The following is a 21,889-nucleotide window of genomic DNA, read 5'->3' as shown; positions in this document are numbered from 1 at the left end:
AAGTCAGATGCACAGTGAGACTTTCTCCAACAGCGTTCAGCAGTTCTGGAGCATTTTTGGAGGTATCGAGTGAGCTTGGTGTGCCAGGGTTGTTGTTGGGTGGGCCTGCGGCATTTAAATTTACAAGGTGCCATTATGTCTAGTTGAGAGGAGAGGGTGGAATTGTAGAAGGAGGTTGCAGAACTAGGACAGGTGAGGTTTGAGATAGGTAAAAGGAGAGTTTGGAGATTAGTGGAGAAATGCTCTAGGTCAAGACATTGGAGGTTTCTGTGAGAGTGATGTTCAGATGGTGGTGTCAATTGGGTCTTAGGTACGCCAATGTCAAAAGTCAGCAGATGGTGGTCAGATAGAGGAAAAGGAATATTGGAGAGATTAGAGGCAGTACAGAAGTTGGTGAAGGCAAGATCAAGAGTGTTTCCTGCTGTATGGGTTGGTAAATTGGACCATTGCGTAAGGCCAAAGGAGGAGGTTACAGAGAGCAGACGAGAGGCAGCAGTGCAATTAGGGTTATTGAGTGGGATATTGAAATCCCCAAGTATAAGGGAAGGAGTGCTAGATGAGAGGAAGTGGGGAAGCCAGGAAGAAAAGTGCTCAATGAATAGTCTAGGATAACCGGGGGGGGGGGGGGGCGGTAGATTATAGCAATTCTTAAAGGAGTGGGTTTAAATAGGCGGACAGTGCGAACTTCAAAAGAAGAAAAGGATAGGGCAGGGGGAGTTATGATTGGTTGAAAGGTACATTGAGGGGAGAGAAGGATGCCTTCGCCGCCTCCTTTACAGTTGAGTCTGGGAGTGTGAGAGAATTGTAGCCCACCAAAACATAAAGAGGCAGGAGTAGCGCTATCAGAGGGGGACAGTCAGGTCTCTGTAAGTGCAAGCAGTGTGAGTGAGTTTGAGATGAAAAAGTCGTGTATGGTTGTTGATTTTAAATTACTGCAGATGGAGCAGGCATTCCAGAGTGCACAATGAATTTTGGTAAGTGAGGGTAAAGGGCAGGGTATTGTGATGAGGTTTCTGGGGTTTCTGGTTGTCTTCGTGTGTGTAGAGAAGGTGAAGGGCCCTGGATTGGGAGAGACATCACCAGCTGCTAGAAGTAGGATGAGAGAAAGTGACAGGAGGTGTGAATGGGTTTTGTATGCATAGGGTCTAGGATGAGATCGATTGTGGGTTGGAGTGAGAGAGTAGAAAAATGAGTGTAAGGCATGAGATGAGAGAAGGGGTGCTTTAAATACACTTTTGAAAATCCAAGTGAGTGCTCCTGTTTTTACCTTCATATATATATGCATTTATATTATATATATTTATATAAATATGTATATATATAGTATGTGCGTGTGTGTATACACACACACACACACACACACACACACGTGTATTATATATATATATATACATTTAAAAAAAACATTTTATTTATATATATATATTCAAGGCCTGGGCCTGTAGTTGTGGGAGGGGCTTGAATCTCCTTTAACCCCTTAAGGACACATGACGTGTGTGACACGTCATGATTCCCTTTTATTCCAGAAGTTTGGTCCTTAAGGGGTTAAAAGGGCTGACAATCATCTCCCACTTTACCATTGTTGGTCTGGCGAGTTGAGAGGATTACTTCCGGTCAAATCGCCATCTTCTTTTCTTACCTGCTTTCCCTCGTGGTCTTGGTTCCTGGCTCCTGTTTTTTTCACTTACCTGACCACTCACCAAACGTTACAAACCCGCTGCCTCCTTCCGACTTCCTCTGAGCCCTGTCTCGGTACGGCTAGTGGTTCCAACCGTAAGTAAAGATCCTTACCGTAAGGCAGTGGTCGCATCCATTACACGTCATCGCAGTAGGGGTCTATTCATGTTTTCTTACGTTCGTTTGATTCATGGTTCATTCGTTTGTTTCAGGCACTTCGGCACGATTTGTGTGATTTCAGTTAACATTGGTATAGATATGGTTTCGGTTTTACAAACGCACGAATGCAGTCATTTCATTTTCATTTTCCTCACAGTTCATTTGTGCATTTTAGTCAGTCCCCTACTTCATACGAACCTTTCCTTTGGTGTCGGTATGAAACAGGCGAACGATAATGGTGGAAGCATTTATTCTGTTCGGGAGATTCCCCCCATTTATTTAGTTCACAAATTCAGTCGATTAGCCTTTTTTAAGTCATATGCCCCTACTGGTAAGACTAGTTATTACAGTTTTACACATACTGGATATTATTTGTGGCTTTTTAGATGACTGACTTCGGCTGTTTTATCATGTTTTCGTTTAGCTGACATTTGTTATGATGTTGTTCCCACAGGTTTTTGCTGCAGGAAGTTAAGCTTGAGAATTGTGACAACTTTGTCAATACTTGGCCTTCTTAGGTTGTTAATTTGGTTTAAGGTTGTACTCTTTGCTAGCTCCTTTTGATTTGGCATTAACATCTCGCATTCCTTTAGGTGCCTTTGTCATACAAGACAGTAGCTTTTACAAGCACCACAATTCCGTTATCAGCCTCTGTCATATTTTCACTGCTCATCTCTAGGTTTTGGTAGGTTTCCTTTATTATTATTCGAGCCCACGATCTAGCCCACTCACGTAATCTATACGCACAGATACTCATAACATTTTATCTATAGGTCGCAACATGTATCTACTGCCACCCTCTTTTTCCTATAATTCTGCATAGAATCTCATCCTGACTCAAACTTTATCAGGTACGATTTCACAACCCTGTACCTTTTTTCCTGTTAACAGATTAGTACTGGCTTTTAGAGATTTAGGTTGTCCAACTAGGTTCTGTATCTTAATCCATAAGCTAGTGGTCCCACGAGGCCACTAACACCCATCCTCATACACGGAGTTATACGCCCTTCGGCCCAAATCATAGTTATTCGCCTTGCATTGTCGCATAGAGAGGGCCTCCCATTTCACTCCCATTCTATCTTATGCTTTAGTTACAACCGAGAGGCCAACACCCAGCCACAACGTTTCAGTGGCCTCAAACTCGTGCCTCTCATGCCACTTGGCAACTAGTAGGGACTCATCTGTCACGTTATGATAGCATAATTCTTCGCCACTTGGCATCTAGCTAGCCAGCCAGTACCAGGTCACGTTGTCTCACTAATGGTAATTACGTTGCATATATATATATTTTCAGTTATGTCTCAAGTTCCTGAAGTTCCTGAGGAGCTGTCCCTTCCCAGCACCCCCTGCTCGGTCTAGTACCCCCACCCAAGGAGCTGATGTGAATAGTCCATCTTCCCTGAGGTCATGGACTATCCCATGCCTCACAGCAGAACTACGAAGAAGATGCATTCCTTTCCCAGCTACTACTAGGAAAGCAGAGTTGTTTAGACTTTTAAATACAAATACCGACAACTCTGATGCTGGAGAAGGGCCTAGTGGGTCTCAGATGCTGGCTCTTCTTTAATGTCATCCATTGGTACTATTAGTGGCAGACTGGAGAAATTGGAAGCAGTGTGTTCTTCCTGGGTTCCTGCGGGTGTTTCTAATGACGCAGGAGTAGCTGTCATACCCGGTAATACTCTTGCCTCATTTAAAGTCCCCGAGAGTATCAACCCATTGCACATGGTCCCAGCTCATCTTAAAAATCTTAAAAAGGACATTCTGGAAGGCAAGGATGTGAACCTAGTCTCGCTCCTCATTGCCTCCCAGGATGTTCTTGAGAACATGACATTTGCGTATGGGGATATTTCTGTGGTACTGAGGGCAAGAGATCCCAGGTTAAACAAGATATTATCCGTTCCTGAATTTGTATTGGGTTTTGGGATTTACAAGGATGTATATTGCTTGGTATATCCTGAGAAAAGAGAAGAAGACGTTTATATGCACAAGCTGGTGGATCTGGGGCACAAATACGGTGGTACAGCCTTTTTTGACTACTCTGCAAAAGTGGCTGCAGCTCTGACTCAGTTCAATGACAGCATAAATTGGAGTAAGCTGGACACTGAGTTATTCTGCAGACATTTTGCAGGCCTCAGGACTCCGGCCGGTGTAGTTTGTGCATCTATGGCGCACGGTACAAACTTTTGCCCTAATACGGCAGAAGTTGAGGAGGGCTACTCTGTCCCAAACTCGGCAAGACCAACCAGAATCTTGAAGGATAAGCTGGGTAGGGACATTGTCTTCCTTAGCAAATCACAAATTTGCAACAATTTTAATGCGGGCACCTGTGGTTTTTGTTTGTGTAGATTGTTACACATTTATACTAATTTTTTCCGGGCTCATGCAAAATCTATGTGCCCAAATAAAGTTTTTCCTAAACCATACCACACTTGCATCAACGTCACGTAATTGGCTGTGCTGTTACATCACCACCCCTCACAGCATTTGGTTACATTTATCATCAAAGGGTTGTCTGAGGGGTTCTACACCTTATCGTACCTTTGCCATCTGTGACACTGGAATGCAACAATTTGCAAACCACTAAATGACCCAGAGTTAGTGTGTACACTCATAAGGACTGAATTAGAACAGGGGTTTTTGTTACGGCCATTTGTTTCCCCACCTTTCACATCTTGAAGAACTAACCCCGAATTTTCCTTACAATATGCCACTATCGACAATGCCATTTGGGCTGTTTTGGTGGCTGGTACAGGAGCTTGGCTCAGTAAAACGGACATTGTCAACACTTTTAAATTGCTTCCCATTAACCCTTCACTATGGCATCTGCACGGTATTAAGAGGCAGGGGCTCTATTATTTTTTCTCACAACTAACTTTCGGCTCAGCCCCAAAGCAGCCCCCCAAATTTTTATACTTTTGCAGAAACCTTGTGTTGGTTATTGCTTAATGTGTGCAGATGTCCATCCGGTATTCACTACCTGGACGGTTTTCTCACGATTGAAAACAACACACTCTCCCCTAGCAGCCTTAAACACATCCCTGGCTATACCAGTCTCCCCTCAAAAGACCCTAGGTCCTGATATGTTAATGCAGTTTCTGGGGATTCAACTGCACTCAATTCACATGCAAGCTAGCCTTCCACAGGATAAGATTGAGTGCACCCTATCAAGCATTGAGCACTACTTGCAACTAGGTTCTTGCAACCGCAAGGAACTTTAATCGCTGCTAGGGTCGCTCAATTTTGCCACAAGGATCATTCCACAGGGTAGATCCTTCATTGCCCGTTTACTTTCTTTATTTCCACAACTCTCTTCAGACTAATCACGTATTACGTTAGACACTCACGTAACCTCTGACTTACTCATGTGGCGCTTTTTCCTCACATCTTGGAGTGGGCGAGCCATGTTTATCCCCCCTCTCTCTGACATTTCACCAACACTTTGGACAGAGGCTGCGGCAAATACTGGTTTCACAGCCATCTGGGGGAATCAATGGCTTTGGGGTCATGGCCTACAGACATTAAGTCCCTGCCTAGATTCTCCTCTACATCGGTCTTGTTCGAATTATATCCGATCGTGGCAGCTGCCATTGCCTGGGGACCAAAGTGGGCCGGTCACTCTGTCAGATGTTATTCGGACAACCTAGACACTTGTCACATTGTGAATAAAGGCCAATCATCATCTTTGGTCATCATAAGAATTTGGAGGAAACTCACATAGGTAGCGGCCACTTGCCAGTTTTTTTATCACATGTATTCACGTTCCTGGTTTCACAAACATATCAGATTTGTCTCGGTTTCATTTTATGGCTTTCTTCCAGACTCTGCCCACCGCTTCCTGGCTGGCTACCCCTGCCCCGCCATTCCAAGACATGCTCATGGATTAAATGTCTTATTGACTCATACACAACACATTTCCCACCTTGCACTTTGGTCAACACTAGGAAAACATACTATAGGGCTTTTCACATCTTCACTAAGTTTATAGCAGAATTTCAAGTTCAGGACATGTTTGCTTTGGAATCTATACTGGGGTTCACTTCTTTTTGCCACCTTAATTTAAAATTATCTTTTACGACAATTAAACTGTATCTTACGGGCATCCAAAACTACATGTTTCTACGACACCCTAATAACATAGGATTCCTTTCATCATATCAGACGAAGACCTTACTGAAAGGAATCCAAAAGATAAATATACACGTACCATCTCAAAGACTACCCATCCACAACAATTATTCCATTCACTTTCCGATTTATTAGATACAGCTCCTTTTGAACATATAACCATTATGGTAATAAAAACAGCCATCTACCTAGCATTCTATGGGTTTTTATGTCCAAAAGAAGTCACCACTAGAAATGTAACAGCCACAGAATACATGAAAACAGCTCATATCCACAAGACCGTAGATCATTATGTACTCTCACTTCATCATTCTAAAACTAGCCCAATTGGACATATGGTCAATATACCTCTGTTCCCTACTCACAATAAATGGTGCCCCGTAAAAGTTCTGGACACTTATTTTAACACTTTCCAAAAACAACCACACCGAACATTATTAGAACTTCACGGCTCCATCCTTACTACATATAAATTCATGCTTTATGTTCGTTTACTGTTAACTAGGCTCAGCCTAAATGCAAACCTTTTCTCAGGACATTCCTTCCGCATAGCGGCAGCATCTTCCACTTCTTCTAATCACATTCCAGCTAATATCATTAAAGCTATGGGATACTGGAAATCTTCCGCTTATACTCTTTACATTCCAAACCCAGTTAAAGAGTTATAGCAAGCTTTTCGTAACTGGTCCAAATCAATGTTTGTTATATGAATACATTTTGTATGGTACACCTCTTTTTGCCCTCTTTTATTACAGGCCTACTGCATTGTTGGTTCCGGCACACCACAACCGACTGGTGTCATTGGAACTATGTTTATTGGTTATAAATTATGCTATGTTACCTTATCATCACGGCAATATTGCCCTGACTACAAATTTATGGGCTGGGCCTGTATTTGTGGGAGGGGCTTGAATCCCCTTTAAGAGGGCTGCCAATCCTCTCCCACCTTACCGTTGTTTGTCTGGCGAGTCACCCCTCCCACCACTCCCTCTATTCACATCACCCTCTAAGGTGGGCCCTCTTTTATTACAGGCCTACTACATTGTCGGTTCCGGCACACCACAACTGACTGGTGTCATTTGAACTATGTTTATTGGTTATAAATTATGCTGTTACCTTATCATCACAGCAATATTGCCCCAACTATAAATATATATATATATATATATATATATATATATATATATATATATACACTGCTCAAAAAAATAAAGGGAACACAAAAATAACACATCCTAGTTCTGAATGAATTAAATATCCTTCTGAAATACTTTGTTCTTTACATAGTTGAATGTGCTGACAACAAAATCACACAAAAATTTAAAAATGGAAATCTAATTTTTCAACCCATGGAGGTCTGGAGTCACACTCAAAATTAAAGTGGAAAAACAAACTACAGATAGGGGGAGAGTAAGAAGAGGGGAGGGGGGAGAGTAAGAAGAGGGGAGGGGGGAGAGTAAGAAGAGGGGAGGAGGGGAGGGGGGAGAGTTAGAAGAGGGGAGGGGGGAGTAAGAAGATGAGAGGGGGGAGTAAGAAGATGGAAGAGAGGGAGTAAGAAGATGGAAGAGAGGGAGTAAGAAGATGGAAGAGAGGGAGTAAGAAGAGGGGAGGGGGGATAATAAGAAGGGGGGAGTAAGAAGAAGGGGGAAGTAAGAAGGAGGGGAGATAAGAAAAAGAGAGGGGTAAGAAGAAGAAGGGGGGAGTAAGAACAAGAGTGGGGAGTAATTAGAAGAAGGGGGTAAGAAGAAGGGGGAGTAAGAAGAAGAGGGGGCAGTAAGAAGAAGAAGGGGGAGTAAGAAGAAGAGGGGGCAGTAAGAAGAAGAGGGGGCAGTAAGAAGAAGAGGGGGCATTAAGAAGAAGAGGGGGCAGTAAGAAGAAGAGGGGGGAGTAAGAAGAAGAGGGGGGAGTAAGAAGAAGAGGGGGGAGTAAGAAGAAGAATGGGGTAAGAAGAAGAAGGAGGGGGTAAGAAGAAGGAGGGGGTAAGAAGAAGAAGGGGGGTAAGAAGAAGGGGGGAGTAATAAGAAGAAGGGGTAAGAAGAACAAGGTGGGGAGTAAGAAGAACACAGGGAGGAGGGGGGTAAGAAGAACACGGGGGGGTGAGAACACACAGAGGGAGGACACACACCTTGCATCCCTTATGCATACAAACACAGATTCACACAATGCATCCCTCACACACAACCAGAAACACATAATACATCCCTTATACACAAATACACACTGCTTCCACTACACACAAACACACTGCATCACCTGCACAAACTGGTATCCCTATACACTACATACCATAAGCACACATATTAGATAACACATAACACATCCCCTACACACTCCACTCCCTATGAGCGAGCTCATGGGTGGGTGGAACATATAAGTGGACTTATGAGTGGGCCTTATGGGCATACTCACCATCAGGCACTGGGGCCCAGACCTTGAGCTGTGTAAGAGGCCCCCCAAAAATGGAGCTGCTTCCAATTCTCCCAGAAAGTTGAATTTTGTGACCACAGTTGCAAACAGCCTCCAGAGGTCCTGTTCTACACCAGACCAGTGGAGCCAAACTGCAGCCCATCATCATCCTCATTTAATTGTAAGTAGGCAATCTAGTATATTATTAGTGACACTAATCTATAATTTACCTCACATTAAAGGGACACTATAGCTTAATTAAGTGGTTCTGGTGTCTATAGCTGGTCCCTGCAGGGTTTTTAATGTAAACACACACTGTGTGCAGCACTGGCGTTAGTTCATATGGCAGATCATATGGGTGGGGCATTGTGATGTCACATGGGGGAGGGCGGCAAATTTATATTTTGTCTAGGGCGGCAAAAATCCTTGCACCGGCTCTGATCCTGGGCAGGTGCACCAGTCTACTGGTGACCCACAGGAGGGGAGTGCACTGATTGCACTGCACTCTCCTCCTGCCCAGACCAGTCTTGACCGCAGTGCAAGTGCCCTCTGCCCCTAATTTACAGTGGCTCACACTCACAACAAGCAGTGCCTGGAGCCCTTTGCAGAGACGGAAACAAAGAGGTTCTGCGGCAGCTGGCCGTCCTGCAAGCATTACATTAAACAGCTGTTCCTCATGCAGCCACAGGTGGCGTTGTGCTGGGAGACTGTGATTACTCTTCACTTCCTCCCAGCCTACAGAGCAGCGCATGGGGGAGAGAGGAGGAGGCATGATTTAATCTTGAATAAATCCTCTAAGCAAACCTTTATAAATTTGGGGGGATCAGCTCTGTTTCCACAGTTTATTGGTGTTTACTCTCATCTCTGTATTAATATTGAGGGATGTCTAAGTAGTAACATCAGTGTGTGTCAGCAGGGCCAGCCGTTGGGGTGGGCAAGCTGTGCGGTCACACAGGGTGCCATGACAACAGAGGCGCCCGGCGGCCAACACAGCTCACAAGTTGGGTACACCAGCATATTTAATTTAAACGATTCGCTGGTGGTCCACTGGTGCGCACCAGCAGTAGGTGCAGTCAGATCATATCCTCTCCCTCGTGGTTCCGGCACTCAGTTAGTGAGTCAGAGCACAGGCTCAGAGATTCTCAGCCTGTGCTCTGACAACATTGAAAGTCAGAGCCGTGAAGGAGCGGGTATGGCAAAGAGCTACTGATTAGCATAACATCAATATCCGTTATAAAACCAGAAAAAGGTGGGCATGGATGGTGAACTGCTTTGGTGGCGCAATGGGCCACTTGACTGGTTTTGCCCCCCAGGCCTAAGGCTGCCAGCCCTCCCCTGGATTCAGGTCTGGGGAACGGGCGGGCCAGTTCATAGCATCAATGCCTTTGTCTTGCAGGAACTGCTGACACACTCCAGCCACATGAGGTTTAGCGTTGTTTTGCATTAGGAGGAACCCAGGGTCAACCGCACCAGCATATGGTCTCACAAGGGGTCTGAGGATCTCATCTTGGTACCTAATGGCAGTCAGGCTACCTCTGGTGAGCACATGGAGGGCTGTGCAACCTCCCAAAGAAATGCCACCCCACACCATTACTGATCCACTGCCAAACCGGTCATGCTGGAGGATGTTGCAGGCAGCAGAATGTTCTCCACGCCGTCTCCATACTCTTTCACATCTGTCACATGTGCTCAGTGTGAACCTGCTTTCATCTGTGAAGAGCACAGGGCGCCAGTGGTGAATTTGCCAATCTTGGTGTTCTCTGGCAAATGCCAAACGTCCTGCACGGTGTTGGGCTGTCAGTGTTGGGCCTCATACCACCCTCATGGAGTCTGTTTCTGACCATTTGTGCAGACACATACATATTTGTGGCCTGCTGGAGGTCATTTTGCAGGGCTTTGGCAGTGCTCCTCCTGTTCCTCCTTGCACAAAGGCGGAGGTAGCGGTCCTGCTGCTGGGTTGTTGCCCTCCTACGGCCTCCTCCACATTTGTGGTTGGGGCAAAAGCCGTAATGAGAGCATATTAGAAGTAGATATGTAAGGTCCCTATATGAGACCTAAAGTAATATGAAAAAGTCTGAAAATACTTTTCATTAGAGTATTGTCGTGTAAGGCTAGTAGTAGCAGATCAGGGGGACCTTAAACATAGGTTAGATCGTTATCCAGCATTATTACTGACAATTGTCAAATGTAATTTAGTAATGTTAAAATATTTAAGTAAAGGGTGGCAAAAGAAGTGAAATCGACCGTTGGCCTCAAGAAGCTTGAGCACAACATAAAATCTAGCCATAACCGGATTAAACTGTAGATCCTCAGCGGAAAGTCTGTAATGGAGAACAAGATAAGTGAGGGATAAGGTCATATGTCGATAAAGTAGTAATTAGCAACTGACCAAATCAGTATTCTCACAAAGTGCATATGACAAGATCTGCTCGAGGTACATCCAGATACGTGAGAAATGGCATAGGTGAGCCAAAAATTAAACGACCCTAGAGTTATGACATAGGAACCGGGGATAACATAATCGCATATACCAACATAACCGTGAGTACAATAGTTCGAAATAATGAGCTGCCAGAGCATGAGTGAATACACACAAGCACATGTATATACATATATTTGTGTACACACACCCCTAAGCACTATCTACCTGAATATATATCTACATATGAAGATACATATGATGTATATCGTGGTTACCTATGATTTGCGAGCCTGGCATCAAACTGATCCGGTCAGTAGCGACACCTGTTATTAAGGGGAGCTAAGGTGAATGACAGTATAGAAAATGATAAGTCTTAGTAAGGGCCTAATACCGTAAGCTAAAGGAGGCATGCTGTGATGCTATGTTTAGATGAGAAGCTGAATCTGAATTGTACTAATCCTGAATGAACATAACCGCTTCTAAGATATGATGATGTAACATACTTGAGTGAGATATAAGGCCAGCTAGTGGATCCAACCGAACAATCTATAAAACTTACCTAATTAATTAAGTATAAACGGTATGATGAGTAATGTTGCCCTAAAATGCTGAGTACTCAGTAACCCGTAATAACCATGTTATAAGTAATGCCCTTGATATGAATATCCTCTAACCTATGACCCTTATGGAAGAAAATGGATACAAGTGAAAGCAACAGTCCTAATAATGAATCTAAAGATATAATGAATTATGTGAGAAGTATGTGCGTGGCCCTGCCCGGGACATCCTCGAGAGTAGAACAACAGACTTAAGATAAAACAGTAGTCCTGTTAAGGGACATAAACGTGGTGATATAGTCAAGAGAGTATACTATACACTTGAGTAGAATTGAGGCAAGTAGTGAAGGAAGCCACCATAACAGGTGGATTGGGATAAGGATCCTAAACTTAGTTAAATAATTATACAACAATGCATTAATTAAGGTTACTTACTATACAGAACTAGTGATAACATTTAATCCCAAGTTAAGTGTCAAAGACCCGGTCTCCCTTGAACATAGAAACAGATACAAGAAATCGTAGTCCTACGTCAGAAATGGAATAGTAGTAGCATAGGTGCAGGTTATACAGTGTTGATGTTGGACATAGGTTAAGGAATCGAGCCTTAGTAACATGAGTATAGGAATGCACCATGTAAGCATTTAGAGGCTTAGTTGAGTGAAAATCAAATAGTGTTTATTTAAGCGAACCAGTGTATCGTCAGCATCTACTGACAAAACATGAAAGACAATGAACAAGCAATGCATTTGCATACTATCTTCAACAAAACATAAGACTAACTTAATATATCGACATGTGCAATATCAATACCGACCAATATAGGCCGATTTGTAACACTCCGTATTAACCGAAAAAAATAATTTATAAACATTCCGTAAGAGTACATGTAGAAAATAAACATTAAGGACTAGACAAACTAATGAGGGCCATATGTGGGCAGGAATAACTGTAACCACTAACCAAACGCACAGTGAATTGTGAATAGTAACAGTGATGGAGCACCAATGCAGAGTGTTCTGTGAATCTGAAACAGATATAATACCTGTAATACTGCATCCGATCGCTATGATATGAATATAATATATACACGTATAAACCCACCTAATTGCTTCTGGAGAGCAAAACTTTAGAGTTGTGCCCGAAAGATCAATGGCCTTAATGTGACTTAAGTTAGAAGGTAGATAACCTCCCTTTCATTTGAACAATAAGAACTGGCAATTAACCTGAATAACACAATTGAGTCCCCTACAAAAATGTGTAACGTCAGAATATACTGATAAGGCGTGAAAAAATAATTAACAAGCAAGTGAATTTATCACTTTAAAATATCAAACTTCAAATATAGCCCGTGCAATATCAAAATTGATCACTAAAGGTCGACTTTAAACATGCAGTAATAGAGGATTACATTAATATAGGATTCCCAGCACTCGGAGCTGATGGTTAAAGATGGACCCGGTCTCCGAGTGTCGGGAGGGTAATGAAGGAAGCACAACAGGGGGAGGGGGTTAATAAAAAAAAATGGAAAAAGGAGGGTAGGGACCCCCAAGGGCAGGGGTTGACCCTCAGGGCACCATAGACAATCTCCCCAATGCCCCCAAATCAAAAAAGTTACCAGAGGAAACCCTAAAGATATGTAGCTAAAACCATGAAGCAAAGTAGTAAATTATTATAAAAATACAATAGTCAAGTTAAAACAAAAATGTAAGAACAAAATACTCTGACCTGAATTGTGACCGAGCAGCAAAGAAAAAGAAAGTACCTCATTGGGAGAGGCTTATTATACCTTATCTTTACATCTGATTGTTTGTTTGTTTCTTTGCTGCTATGGAGTAAGTAAAGGAAGTTAATGCAAAATATGAAGTTTCCTGTCACGTGGTAAACTTTGTGCAAGAAAGTGCAAAAACCAATGTGCCCGACGTGTGTTTCTGCACATAACATGCACCTTCGTTTGGAGCCCCAGCGCAAATATTTTAATTATCAAAGTGTAATATTGGTATCTACACACTAATTGGTATATACACACTAATTTCTACAGATAGTAAACAGATTTTAGTACTTAAGAGCAAGTTGGTGTTTGTATATAATTTTAGTGTTTTAATACAGGGGTCTGTTTGCATGTAACATTTGCATTTGCATACAGGGGTGTGTTTGGATGTAGTGTAGTGACTTTTAAATGCGGATGTGCCTTTGTGTGTAGTGTTGGTGTTTGAGTGAAGGGTTTGTTTGAGTGTTTGCATATAAATTTGGAGTTTGAATTCAGGGGTGTTTTGTATGTAATGTTTGTGTTTGCATGTTGGTGGGATGTGTTTGATTGCTGTGATGTATGTACATAAACTGCCATATACATACTTACACAGATATACATTTAACCTCTCCTTTTACCTATCTTGAACCTCACCTGCCCTAGCTCTGCAACTTCCTTCTTCAACTCCACCCTCTGCTCTCAACTAGACATCATAGCACCTCCTACACTTAAATGCAGCCGCATGTGCCCCCCCCAATTACAACTTTAATACACCAAGCTGACTCAATACCTCTAGAAATGTTCCAGAACTGCTGAACGCTTCTGGAGAAAGTCTCACTCTGCATCTGACTTCCTCCACTATAAATGTATTCTGCACTCCTAGTTTGGCTCTTTCCTCTGCAAAAGTAAGTTACTTTAAAACCTTCATAACCACGCTTACCTGCGAACCCAAATGCTCATTTATCACTTTTAACGTTCTTCTTTGTCCTGTTGCTCCTCCTACCAAACCTCCGCAAACTTTGCAGCTCGCTTCACTGAGAAGATTTCTACAATCAGGGAAGAGATCACTCATCTCTCTCTTTCCCCTACCAATACTCCCCCTAACCCCACTCCCACTGTTCTTTGCTAATTCACACCCGCTACAGTGACAGAGGTTTCTGCTCTGCTCCAGTCCTCTCACCCAACTACCTGTTCCCTCGATCCTATTCCCTCATATCTCATCCACACTCTATCTCCTTCACTTGCTCTCAGGGGCGGACTGAGAACCCTCAGGGCCCCCGGGCAAAATAAATCAAGGGCCCCCTTACAGGCCCCACCCATACTTCGCAGCAAGCGCCACCCATGTCCCGCCTCCATGCACCGCCTCCAGCCACACCCTACATAATCTTTAGACACAAGGAACAAAAGTGCAATAATCCCTTCAAGGCCCCAGTAGAGACTACAATTGAGGGCTAATGGGCCATGGAAGGGGGTCTTTCTAACAGAGGCCATCTCAGTGTCCCTGCTGGAAACAGTCGCCTCCAGGCCCAAGTAGAGATTACAATTGAGGGCTAATGGGCCATGGAGGGGGGGAGCATTCTAGCAGAGGCTATCTCAGTGTCCTTTAGAGGGTGTGTTAGAAAGAATTTCCTCCAGGTCCCATTAGAGACTACAATGGAGTCTAATGGGGCCTGGAGGGGGGTCTCTCCAACAGTCTGGTTCCTATTCACAATATAGCAACACAACATAGCTCGCTGATACCTAGGCCAAGTTGGCTCCTCTTACCTTAATTACTGTTGCTGGCTGGCAGTCTGGGCTTGCTGGAAGGCTGTGGGCTTACTGGCTGCGGCTGGCAGGCTGTGGGCTTGCTGGCTACTGCCGGCAGGCTGTGGGCTTGCTGGCTGCGGCCGGCAGGCTCTGGGCTTGCTGGCTGCGGCTGGCAGGCTGTTGGCTTGCTGGCTGCGGCTGGCAGGCTGTGGCTTGCTGGCTGCAGTTGGCAGGCTGTGGGCTTGCTGGCTGTAAGCCTAACTGGTGGCCTGTGGGCTGGCTGGCCGGCCTATGGGCTGGCTGGCTGGCCTGTGGGCTGGCTCGCTTGCTGGCTACTGGGGCACTTGTAGATTATTTAAAGAAATAATCCATGCACAATAACCACTACTGCTCTGTGTAGTCGTTATGGTGCCAGGAGGGCCGGGCCCCCCTTTCAGAGTAAGTAGTCAAACCGTTTAAGAACAGTTTGACAACTTACCTGTGGTCTGCTGGGATATGAGGCTGTAGTAGGGTATAGGAGCAGTGGTGCAATGTGTAAGGGGTGCAGTGTGTGTGAAAGGTTCAGTGTGTGTGAGGGGGTGTAGTGTGTGAATGTGTAGGGTGTGTGGGGCAATGTGTGTATGAGGGGGCTGTGTATGTGTGTGGCAATATTAGTATGGGGGGCTGTGTGTGTATGGGTGGGCAGTGTATGTGTGTGTGTGTGTGAGGCAATGTGTGTAAATGTGTATGGTGTGTGTATGGGGGGCAGTGTGTGAATGTGTATGGTGTGTGTATGGGGGGCAGTGTGTGAATGTGTATGGTGTGTGGGGGCAGTGTGTTTATGGGGCTAGAGTTCACTCTCACCACTGCGACCACCAGGAATCCCTGGTGGTCACAGTGTTGAGAGTGAACTCTAGCCCGTAGCTCCAGGGCTAGAGTTTACTCTCGTAAGAGCCGTAACGTTGCCGTGGTAACCGCGGCAACGATCTGTGATCGCGCAAGAAGGACCCAGAGGAGCTGAAGACTGAGCTCCCGGGTCCTCTCTTCCTCCCTCCCCTGCAGGCTGCCTGCACGGTGCCTGCGGACAGGGGAGGGGGCAATTGCCCTCCTCTTACTCCCCCCTCACTCTCTTCTTACCCCCTTCTTACTCTCCCCCTCTTCTTACTCCCCCTCCCCTTCTTCTTACTCCCACCTCTTCTTACTCCCCTCCCCCCTCTTCTTACCCCCCTCCCCCCTCTTCTTACCCCCTCCCCTCTCTTCTTACTCTTCCCTCCCCCCTCTTCTTACTCACCCCCCCTCCCTCTTTCTTCTCACCCCCCCTCCCTCTTTCTTCTCATCCCCCTCCCTCTTTCTTCTCATCCCCCCTCCCTCTTTCTTCTCATCCCCCCTCCCTCTTTCTTCTCATCCCCCCTCCCTCTTTCTTCTCATCCCCCCTCCCTCTTTCTTCTCATCCCCCTCCCTCTTTCTTCTCATCCCCCCTCCCTCTTTCTTCTCATCCCCCCTCCCTCTTTCTTCTCATCCCCCTCCCTCTTTCTTCTCATCCCCCCTCCCTCTTTCTTCTCATCCCCCCTCCCTCTTTCTTCTCATCCCCCCTCCCTCTTTCTTCTCATCCCCCCCTCCCTCTTTCTTCTCATCCCCCCCTCCCTCTTTCTTCTCATCCCCCTCCCTCTTTCTTCTCATCCCCCCTCCCTCTTTCTTCTCATCCCCCCTCCCTCTTTCTTCTCATCCCCCCTCCCTCTTTCTTCTCATCCCCCCTCCCTCTTTCTTCTCATCCCCCCTCCCTCTTTCTTCTCATCCCCCCCTCCCTCTTTCTTCTCATCCCCCCTCCCTCTTTCTTCTCATCCCCCCTCCCTCTTTCTTCTCACCCCCCTCCCTCTTTCTTCTCACCCCCTCCCTCTTTCTTCTCACCCCCCTCCCTCTTTCTTCTCATTCCCCCTCCCTCTTTCTTCTCATCCCCCCTCCCTCTTTCTTCTCATCCCCCCTCCATCTTTCTTCTCATCCCCCCTCCCTCTTTCTTCTCATCCCCCCCTCCCTCTTTCTTCTCATCCCCCCCCTCTTTCTTCTCATCCCCCCCTCCCTCTTTCTTCTCATCCCCCCCTCCCTCTTTCTTCTCATCCCCCCTCCCTCTTTCTTCTCACCCCCCTCCCTCTTTCTTCTCATTCCCCCTCCCTCTTTCTTCTCATCCCCCCTCCCTCTTTCTTCTCATCCCCCCTCCATCTTTCTTCTCATCCCCCCTCCCTCTTTCTTCTCATCCCCCCCTCCCTCTTTCTTCTCATCCCCCCCCCTCTTTCTTCTCATCCCCCCCTCCCTCTTTCTTCTCATCCCCCCCTCCCTCTTTCTTCTCATCCCCCCTCCCTCTTTCTTCTCATCCCCCCCTCCCTCTTTCTTCTCATCCCCCCCTCCCTCTTTCTTCTCATCCCCCTCCATCTTTCTTCTCATCCCCCCCTCCCTCTTTCTTCTCATCCCCCCCTCCCTCTTTCTTCTCATCCCCCCTTCCTTCTCATCCCCCCCCTTCTCACCCCCCCCTCTTTCTTCTCACCCCCTCCCTCCTTCTTCTCACCTCCCCTCCCCGTAGCGTGGCCGAGCTGCTGTGTGGTCCGCGGTGCCCGGCCGGAGTGATAGGAAGGTGCTCAGTGTGCACCTTCCTGTCAGTCCGGCCGGGTACAGGAAACAGAAACTCCTGTTCCGCGCGGAACAGAAGTTTCTGTTTCCTGTACCCGGCCGGACTGACAGGAAGGTGCACACTGAGCACCTTCCTATCACTCCGGCCAGGCACCGCGGACCGCACAGCTACAGGGGAGGGGAGGTGAGAAGCTGCAGCCGCCTGAGGCTCTTAAGAGAGCGCTCAGGCGGCTGCAGCATTTAAAGGGGCGGCGGGCCCCCTGATGGCGGGCCCCCCTCCCGGCCGGGCCCTCGGACCATGTCCGAAGTGCCCGATCGGTCAGTCCGCCCCTGCTTGCTCTGCCTCTCACTAAAATTTTCAAACTCTCCCTCTCCACTGGCATACTTCCTTCACCCTACAAACAGGTAACCGTAACCGTTGACCCTAACTGCCCATCCAACTAACGCTCTACCGTTTGCCTGCAAGATCCTTGAGAGAGTAGTGTATGCAAGATTGACAGACTTTCTCAAATCCAACTTTGCTTGATCCACTTCAGTCTGAATTCTGTGCTCATCACTCTGTCAAAATAGCTCTGACAGGAGTTTACAATGCTCGAATCACTGCAAAATCTCTGGTCACTATTCTATCCTAATTCTCCTTGACCTTTCTGCTGCTTTTGACACTGTTAATCATTATCAGCTACTTCTCATCCTCTGTAATCTTGGCCTACAAGATATTGCTCTCTCCTGGTGCTCCTCCTGCTCTTTCAGTGTTTCTTTCTCTGGCTCTACCTCTTCTCCCTAACCCCTGTCTGTGGGTGTTCTCCAAAGGTCTGCCCTTGGTCCCCTATTGTTCTTAATGTATACCTCCTCCCTTGGTAAACTCATCAGCCCCTTTGCCTTCCAATATAATTTTTATGCAGATAACACACAAATCTATCTATCTTCCCCATGATCTCTCGCCGCCCCTCTTGACTAGTGTCTCTGACTGCCTCTCTGCTATTTCTAACAGGATGGCTGCTCACTTCCTTAAATGTAACCTTTCCAAAACAGAACTTCTGGTCTTTCCTCCCTCAAGTGTTACAACTCCAGTGTCTGTCTCCCTCCAAGTCAAGGGTGCTATCATCAGCTCTGTTTCACAGGCTTACTCTCTAGGTGTTCTCTTTGACTGACCTCTCCGTCACTCCTCGTGTCCACTCGATCGCCAAATCCTGCTGCTTCATCTCAAAAACATAGACCACATCAGCCTGTATTAACGTCAAATGCAGCTAAGGTGCTGGTCCATGACCCTGTCCTCTCTCGCCTTGACTACTACAATCAGCTTCTCATTCTCAGTGCTCTTACGTGTTTCCAACTTACAGTGTTATAGTCTATAATGAATGAGGTGGCCAAGCTCATCTACCTCCCATGCCATCCCCATTTGTCAATCCCTGCATTGGCTTCCCATAAGATGTAGGGTTCAATTTAAAACTCTGGTACTTGCTTACAAATCTCTTACATAATGCTGCTCCAACCTACCTATTCTCCCTAATACACAAGTATGTCCCGTCTAGGCCTCTACGCTCTCCCGAAGATTTACGTCTATCTTCTGTTTGTACTCCTACCTCTGATGCTCGCCTTCAAGACTTCTCTAGGACTGCACTGTTCCTGTTGACTTTCACCCAGTCTTCATTCCTTCAAAATATAATTGAAAACTCACTTTTTCAGGAAACCATATCAATTAAACTGTTAATAACATTCCCTCCCCGCACTCTGATTTCTCTCCTGCCCTTAGTGAATACTATTCTAGCAACCTACTTTTCTACCCTACTCGTAACTTTTGTGTCAATATACCCCACTCCCTCCAGCATGTAAGCTCCTTGAGCAGCGTCAACCCCTCTGTTCCTGTTCGTCCAACTCATCTGGTTACAATTACAGGTCTGTTTGTCCACCCATTATACACTGCGCAGAATTTGTTGGCACTTCATAAATAATAATAATATGTATAGATTTTTTTGTATAACTATACATTTTTATAGAATTTAACATTTTGAGTATATTCCAGACAATATACATAAGATTTCAATATGGTAAACATATTGAAACAAAACTTACAAACAGCAAAGAATTGGGAAGGAGAGAAAAGTAAATGTTTTTAATATTACAAGTTAATGCCACTGGTGTACATACCGTGGTCGCAGGGGTCGCAGCTGCAACTGGGACCGGCCCACCAGGGGACCCGGCCACCTTGTGACCCGGGGATGTACGCCAGTGCAAGTGCGACCACATTTTGCCAGCCTCTTCTCCTGGGGGGCCCAGGAGCTGGCCACCTCAGGCCCCCCTAAGGCTGGCATTGCTGTCATCCGGCGCGCGCGCGAGGGAGTATTCTCCCCTGAGCTCCATCTGCCCAGCTCCCTCGCGTCCCCCAGTGATGCCGGAGCCGGAATATGACGTCACTCCAGCTCCGGCATCAGTAAGCGAGGGAGCTGAACAGGAGGATCAGCAGCCCCACTGGACCCCAGGGAAATCTGGAATCCCCTCAGCACTCCCAAAGGTAGGAAGTATTACATTTTTTTTTTTTTAAATATGAGTGTGTATGTGTGTTAGTGTGTGTGTTAGTTTTTGTGTGTCAGTGTGTGTGTATTACTGTGTGTGTGTGTGTGTCTGTTACTGAGTGTGTTAGTTGTGTGTTGCGACTCCGGCCCACGCAGAGTAAGCGCTGGGGGCGGGGGAGCCCACAGATCAATTTTGCACCGGGGCCCCACGGATCTTGTGTACGCCACTGGTTAATGCTATATCATATCTGCATTTTACAGAGAAAACTGCCAAACATTACTATGCATTAATTATTTTTTCTTCTTACAGATTTAACAATGAGACCATAACTCTGGGTTATGTAGACAATACCAACCATGCTCACTGTATTTCTCCGCTTTTGTATGAAACTGGACGTATACCTTTTACATTGTCTGTCAATGGAGACAACTCAATGCTACCATCAGGAACCTGGCTGGCAGGTGAGTTAATTATAAGGAATTAAACATGTATTAAAGAATGTGCTTTATGAATGATAACTATGAGTATTGCAAATGTCAGGCATTCAAGCTACTGGAATTCCAAGCAAACAACATTGTTATCTTCACACCTAAGACAGGTAGACTGTGATATACACTGCATGAAAAAAATCTGAACAATTTTAGACCTGACTGACATCCTGAAAATCTGCAATACATTAAAAGAAATAACCTAGAAACATTTATAAATGAATATTTTGGAACATAAGTAGATTGAACTTAATTACATTATAAGAACAAATGATAGAAGTATTGCAATTTGTTCTTATAACACCCATTTGTAAACAAAATCCAAGGGTGGTCAAGATCCATCCAAGACAGATTAGATATCAGGTTCTCAGATGCAAAGTGTATAATTGTAGATAGTATGCTCATGTATACATAATTAGTCATGTTGAGTTTGCACTTCAAGAATTAACAACAATATATTTACACAAGATGCAATTCTAAGTTATAGCAGAAGGTATGTGATCAATTTACACGCATTAAGAGAAAATATATGAATACTGTGCATTATTCTTTAAGCAGTATATGTGTAGTGAAGCAAGCAATCCTATAGGCTTAAAGATGTTTACTAGCAGATGATTCGCAGCTAGCGATGTAGGATAATAAACAGTCATTTAAAAACAGGACCAAAAGGAGTATAATCGTGATAAAAATCCAAAATGTGGTTACATTAGTCTTCAAAGGCTGCCTAGGACAAATGATCTAGTAGATGACACAAATGTATTTAATATATTTTAGGGCAAGTGTGCTGAGAGCATAGAAGTACTCCTGATGGGAAATAAGGCAAAACAAATCAGACATGCAAACGAAATCAGATGTCTCAAAGCTAGGGATACTATTATTATTACTGTCATGTAGAATACACCAATAAATTCCGCAATGCTGTACAATTTGGAAAAAGACAGCACAATACACACAAGTGAACACAAAAAGAGAAGAAGACCCTACCCATGAGCTGAGCTCTAGCTATTAAAGGTCTTTTATACAAAGTACTTAGCTAAGAAGCCTGTGAGCTTACAATCAAAAGGTTATTATGAGGAGTTACTGTAAGACAAGAGGTAGCAGGAGGAATTTGAAAGTGAAAGCCAGAGTGAATTAAAGGATATTTGCAGCCACTGGCAACATGTGTACCGGATTGATGAGGTCATTGAGTGAGATGTCAAACAGCTGGAGAAGCATACTATGACTTAGGCTGAAAACTGGGTGAGCAAGAGGAGGGTGGTGGGTTAGTGCTTAGTGAAAATAAAGTTTCTTTTTTTTCTGTGGATGGAAGGCAACTGAGCAGGAATAAAGAGAGAAATCATTATATAGCTGGTATTCTGTACAGCAATTTTAATCTGAAAATCCTTAGGATTGTAAGGGTTCCATAAATCAGAGTGAATGTGACATGATGGTAAGATCCTTC

At 45.1% G+C, this 21,889-nt stretch overlaps 1 protein-coding gene across 1 annotated transcript in view; it reads left to right on the top strand.

Annotated features, from left to right (window-relative positions):
* SUSD2 (sushi domain containing 2) overlaps positions 1-21,889 on the top strand; it is a 254,407-nt gene that overhangs the window by 117,318 nt on the left and 115,200 nt on the right. Inside the window, exon 3 of the mRNA XM_063454175.1 lies at positions 20,270-20,421. Coding sequence (XP_063310245.1) covers positions 20,270-20,421 — 152 coding nt within the window. The remainder of the gene's footprint in view (positions 1-20,269; positions 20,422-21,889) is intronic.

This window comes from Pelobates fuscus, chromosome 5, assembly GCF_036172605.1.
Source record: "Pelobates fuscus isolate aPelFus1 chromosome 5, aPelFus1.pri, whole genome shotgun sequence".
NCBI classification, from domain to species: Eukaryota; Metazoa; Chordata; class Amphibia; order Anura; family Pelobatidae; genus Pelobates; species Pelobates fuscus.
This window is presented reverse-complemented; position numbering and strand designations above follow the sequence as displayed.